The 6091-nt window shown below is 46.5% G+C and overlaps 1 protein-coding gene across 2 annotated transcripts in view; it reads left to right on the top strand.

The window, feature by feature from the left end:
* LOC116094600 (T-complex protein 11 X-linked protein 2-like) overlaps positions 1-6091 on the top strand; it is a 31427-nt gene that overhangs the window by 539 nt on the left and 24797 nt on the right. Inside the window, exons 2-3 of one of the 2 annotated variants that reach the window (XM_031376227.1) lie at positions 73-210; positions 383-400. In XM_031376227.1, the coding sequence (XP_031232087.1) occupies positions 84-210; positions 383-400 (145 nt within the window). In that variant the 5' untranslated portion in view covers positions 73-83. The remainder of the gene's footprint in view (positions 1-72; positions 211-382; positions 401-6091) is intronic. The other variant, XM_031376228.1, reaches the window with a different exon arrangement.

Below are 6091 nucleotides of genomic sequence, written 5' to 3'. Positions count from 1 at the left end.
TCCATCTCCATCTCCATCTCCATCTCCATCTCCCTCTCTCTCTCCTTCTCCCTCTTTTCTTTTCCATTGCAGGTACCACCAACATGCCCAAGAGTAAGAAATCTATATCTAAAAAGGACTCCTCCAGTCCGTCTGAAAGTGGAGTCCAAAAACCGGAAACATCAAGCAAGAACCAGGAAGATAAGACCAGTACAGAGGTCCAATCTCCAGGTGAGTCAGTAATGACAGTTATTATGACAGGTTAAATGATTGGGAAGCTGTGGCATAGGTGCCTTTAAGGGCTATCGAGAAAGCCTTTTGCAAAGAGTCATTTCTTCATCATTGCTTTGCCCATCCTCTTTTGTATTCACCCTTTGTCTTTTACTTTTATCTTTGCATACAGGGGTTGGATCCTTGACTGGTAAGTGAAATTAAAGTTAAATTTTAGAGACAAGGTATAATCATCTATGTTTGAAGCCTTATTAGTGTCTGAATTAGTTAAGGACATGGGGAATGTAAAGCAGACATGACAGGGTAGTTGCCCATATGACCTCACAGTGATTGTGACAGCATGCACAAGATCTGCACACACTTAAACCAGACCAACTCCCAGCCTGCGCAGGGTAGGTAACCACAGTGTTTCACCCTTAGTTGCGTGCGTGGCTAACCCTAACCCTTCGATTTTCATGCTTGCTTTTGTGACTAAGCAAATTTCAGTGGAGTTGCCTGGATGAGGATGGGCAGGGGTTATTTACTGACATTTGGGTGGAACTTAAGAGCTGTGGGACAAAAACTACCTCACCCTTGGCAGCAGTTAACTGTCCAAAGCTCCTCAGAGTGGAATTGAACCTCATGGGCCCCTCCTCCAACTACCGTGGAGAGTTGATGAACCAGATCTTGTGTGTATATTGTGCAGGTAAGTACTATGGGTTCATGCCTGCAATGGTCATACCATATTGAGAAGAGAGTAACTTTTGGCTCTTACATTTTTCCATATCCTTTTCTCTGGACCTTGGAGGGGTTAATAAAGATGTTCCATTTAATGCTCAACAGTCACTTATTCTCAGTCTGTTGTGCAGCTGAGTCTGAATTAACTGCCATTCAATGCAGAAATCAACTTCTCTGACAAAGGGTTAGAGTAGCACTTACATTTTAGTATAAACACAAATATTTAGAAGACACCATGACAGCATCCACTTAGCAAAATAAGCACAGTACATTTTCCACTGGGCCTGTATCTTCCCTAGCTGTGGGCTTTGGACCAGGTTTATAATCCCAAGCATGGATTTTGTCCAATGGAACAGGCCCAACCCCAATCACAAAGTAGTTGATTTGTCTCATAACTGTAATCCCATTGTTGTACAGCTGCAAGTATCTCGCCTGTCAGGTAAGTGTTTATTGCAATTTAAGTGCATAATATCTTCTATAGGTTCTCATATTTGAATAATTGGCTCCCAGCTGTTGGGACATTTGTGAAGGTTGTGTCACCTTTAGTATGAGGTTTAGGGAGGTGATTCACTAGGGAGAAGGCCTTGACATATAGTATGACCTCATTTTCTCTTCACTCTCTGACTCCTGAGTATAGATGCAATATGGTAAGCCAGCCTCTTGCTTTTACCATCCTACCATTTCTGCCTATTGTCATGTTTTCCCAACCATGATTGATTATATTCTCCTGAAACTCTATGACAAAATAAGCCCTGTATCTGTTAAGTTGCTTTTGTCATGGTATTTTTATCACAGCAATGAGAAGGTAAGACTGCTATTGTATTATAGATGGTCCTCAGCAGGGATGATTACTGGTAACTTTCTTTTTTCTCTCTGTATAGCACATTCTGACACTATTAATGTTAGCTAGAAAAGTATGAAGCTTCCAGTTTTCTAGCCTCTGGAAGAGAAGTTAGTGGACCTGCCTGGCAGAGCACAGAGACACAAGGTCTTCAAAGGCATAATGGGAAATTAGATAGCCTGCATAGAAGGAGCAACTGTGAGGAGACTGTGTTAGCATTGGTGTGATATACTGGGATGCTTGTGGAGAATGAAAGGGGAACCAGCAGGATTGGCAGAAGTAAAAGATAATGAGGGACAAATATGACCATAATAAATTACACACTACTCTGAAATTACTCATCAAAAATAAAAAATAAAATAAAATTCCCCTGATTTCTTCAGTGACCTACTATTTAGTCCAAGTGTGTTTTTCATATTCCATGTATGTGTCATTTCTGTTGGTTCTGATTTCTGTTTAATTTCAGTATATTCTGATAATACATAAAGAATTATTTCAATTTTGTTTCTCAGTTTTCCATATTCGAACTATTAATAAACAAATTATCTGTTATTTTTAAACTTGTTCTTTGAAAATTTCACACATACACATAATTCATACTGACCACCATCATACCATCACTGTTCCAATCTCCTTAGTACCTGTCTACTCCCTCACATCCCTAAAAGTATTTTTCTCATATCTATTTGATTTATTTTATGACCAATTGAATTTAACCAGGGCCATCTGTATAACCATAGGTTCGTAACTATCTATTAGAGCCTGATGGGCTCAGCAGTGTACAAAAACTGAAGAGAGTGACTCTCTTTCACAGTTTCTATCAGCCAAATAGTCAAGCAGTAGAGAATAGGATCCCATTAATTACCATCCACTTTCCATGGCAGATTGTGCCCAGTGCTGGTAACATTATTGTAGAGTTTTGAATGAGAATGACTCCATAGGGCCATTCAATGTAGGCCTTGGAGTAGATGTGGTTCTGGGGGTGGGTTCTGAGGTTTCCAAAGCTTCACCCAGGCTCTGGCTCTACTCTGGCTCTGGCTTTGGCTCTGGCTCTGGATCTCTGCCTTTTTGGCTCTCTGGGTGTGACTATAGTTCTGGCTCTGGCTCTGGCTATCTGGCTCTTGACTGAGCTGTGCTTCTTTCTCTCACTCTGGTCTCTGACTCTGTGGCTCTGGCTTCTTTGACTCGCTTGCTCAAGCTCTAGCACTAGCTATAGATCTTTGGCTCTGGCTCTAGCTCTAGTACTTGGCCTCTGGCTCTGTCTTTCTGCCTCTGCCTATGGCTTCAGCTCTCAGGCTCTCGGTCTGCCTCTGGTTATGGCTATTGGTCCCTGGATTTCTGGCACTGGATTTGTCTATGGCTGGGGCTCTACGGCCCTATGTCTCTGGCTATTACTCTGTTTCTCTTCTTCTGGCTTAGGCTCTGTCTCTCTTTCTGGTTCTGGCTCTGGGTCTCTTGCTATGGATATGGCAATGACTCTGGCTCTGCCTCTCTTTGTCGGTCTCTCTGACTTTGTGGTTCTATCAGTCTGGCCCTGTCTCTCTGACTCTCCAACTCTGACTATATTTCTACCTCTGGCTGTCTTCTCTGGCTCTGGCTGTGGCTCTCCTATGGCTCACTGGCACTTGCTCTGGCTTGGCTCTTTAGCACTGGCTCTGGCTTTTTGCCTCTGCCTCTCTGACTCTGACACTGACTCTGGCTTTCTTGCTCAGGCTCTCTGGCTTTATATTTAGGCATCTGACTTTCTGAGTCTGGCTTTCTGCATCTGTCTCTGGCTTTCCTCTTGCTTTCTGACTCACCCTTGTTTTCACTCTACCTGTGGACCTGGCTCTGGCTCTGGCTTGGATTTGTCTCTGTCTCTGGATCTCTGCCTTTCTGGCTCTTTCTATGGCTATGGTTTTGGCTCTGGCTCTGCCTATCTGGCTCTCTGGCTCTGGCTCTGGTTCTGGCTTTGTCTCTGGATTTGAATTGAGATCTGGGTCTCTATCTCTGACTCAGGCTCTGACCCTGGCTCGGTCTCTCTGGCTGCAGTTCTCTGTCTCTGTCTCTAGCTCTGTCTCTGGCTCCATTTATAGCTCTGCCTCTGGCTCTAGATCTCAATCTGGTTCATAGATCTGGCTCACTGTCTCTCTGTCTCTGGTTTGGTGCAGTCTCTGCCTCTCTGATTCTGGCTCTCTGCTTCTGGCAACTCTCTGGCTCCAGGGCTCTTAATCTGGCTCCCTGGTCCTTTAAATCTGGCTCTGGCTGAGTCTGGCTCATGCTCTGGTTCTCTGGGTTTGTCTCTAGCTCTCTGGCACTAACTGTGGCTCTGATTCTCTTCCTCTAGCTCTGGTTCTGGCTCTAGTTCTGCCACTGACTCTGGTCTGGCTCTCTGGCTTTCTGTTTCTCTGTCTCTGGCCCTAGCCTTCTGGCTGTGTCTTAGGCTCTAGCACTGGCTCTGCATCTCTGGCTCTAGAACTAACTCTGTGGCTCTCCGACTCTGGCTCTCTGCCTTTGACATTGGCTTTGGCTCTATGTCTCTTACTCAGGCTCAGTGACCCTCTGGGTCTGGCTCTGGCTCTGGCTTCCTGGATATCTGTCTTTGTCTCTGGATCTGCTCTGGCTCTCTGGCTCTCTGGCTCTCTGGCTCTATGACCCTGGCTTACTGGCTCACTAGCTCTATGGCTTTGGCTCTGACACTGCTTTTCTGGCTTTGAATCTGGCTCTTGTTCTGGCTCTCTGCATCTGGTTATACTTCCAGGGCACAGACCGGGCCCTGGCTCTAGTCTGATTTTGACTTTGGTCTTGACCCTCTGTGTCTCTGACTCTAGCATTGTCTCTGATTCTGTGAGTCTGGCTCTCTGGTTCCCTGACCCTGACTCTCTGGCTCTCTAGCTCTCTAGCTCTCTAGCTCTCTGGTTCTCTGGCTTTCTGTGTCTCTCTGGTGCTCTGGATCTGGCTCTATGGTTCTCTGGCTCTTAGGCTCTCTGGCTCTCTGTCTCTCTGTCTCTTGCTCTCTGGCTCTCTGGCTCTCTGGCTCTCTGGCTCTCTGTCTCTCTGTCTCTTGTTCTCTGTCTTTCTGCCTCTCTGGCTGTCTGGCTATCTAGGTCTCTGGATCTCTGGATGTCTGGCTCTCTGTTTATCTGGCTCTGGATCTGGCTCTCAGGTTGTCTGCCTCTCTGTCTTTCTGTCTCTGGGTTGCTGGCTCTGTTGCTCTCTGTCACTCTGCCTCTCTGGCTTTCTGAATCTCTGTCTCTCTCTGTCTCTCTGGTTCTCTGTCTCTCCATCTCTCTGTCTCTCTATATTTCTGTCTCTTTCTGTCTCTTGCTCTCTGGCTCTTTGGCTCTCCTGCTTTCTGTCTCTCTGTCCCTCTGTCCCTCTGTCTCTCTGTCTTTCTGTCACTTGTTCTCTGGCTCTCAGGCTCTCTGGTTCTCTGGTTCTATGGCTCTCTGGATCTCTGTCTCTCTGTCTCTCTAGATCTCTGGCACTCTGGTTCTCTAGCTCTGGATCTGGCTCTCTGGCTGGCTCTCTTGCTTTGTTGCTCTCTATTTCTCTGTCTCTGTATCCCTGGCTCCCTGGCTGTCTAGCACTCTAGCTCTCTGGCTCTGAGTCTCTGGTTCTCTGACTCTCTGTCACTCTGGCCCTTGCTCTCTGTCTCGCTATCTCTGGGTCTCTGGGTCTCTGTCTATCTGTCTCTCTGTCTCTTGCTCTCTGTCTCTCTGTCTCTCCTGCTTTCTGTTTCTCTCTCTCTCTGACTTTCTGTCCCTCTGTCTCTCTGTCTCTCTGTCTCTTGTTATCTGGCTTTCTGAATCTCTGTCTCTCTTGCTCTCTGGCCCTCTGGATCTATGGATCTCAGGCTCTCCGTCTCTGTCTCTGTCTCTCTGGTTCTCTGTATCTCTGGTTCTTTGGCTCTCTGGCTCTCTGGCTCTCTGTCTCTCTGTCTCTCTGGTTCTCTGTCTCTCTCTGTCTCTCTGTCTCTCTAGCTCTATGGACCTCTGGTTCTCTGGCTCTGAATCTGGCACTCTGGTTCTCTGTCTCTCTGACTCTCTGGTTCTCTGTCTCTCTGTCTCTCTTGCTCTATGGCTCTCTGTCTCTCTGTATCTCTGGCTCTGGCTCTCTGCTTCTCAGGCTTTCTGGCTCTGTGGCTCTCTGGTTCTCTATCTCTCTGTCTCTGGGTATCTTTTTCTCTGGCTCAATGGTTCTCTGTCTCTCGGTCTCTCAGGCTTTCTGGCTCTGTGGCTCTCTGACTCTCTGGCTCCTGTCTCTCTGTCTCTCTGTCTCTGGGTCTCTGTCTCTCTGGCTAAATGGTTGTCTGGATCTCTGGCTCTCTGGCTCTAGCTCTAT

The sequence above is a fragment of the Mastomys coucha genome, chromosome X, assembly GCF_008632895.1.
Source record: "Mastomys coucha isolate ucsf_1 chromosome X, UCSF_Mcou_1, whole genome shotgun sequence".
Classification (NCBI taxonomy): Eukaryota; Metazoa; Chordata; class Mammalia; order Rodentia; family Muridae; genus Mastomys; species Mastomys coucha.
The sequence above is the reverse complement of the archived record's forward strand: the minus strand, read 5'-3'. Positions and strand labels throughout refer to the sequence as shown.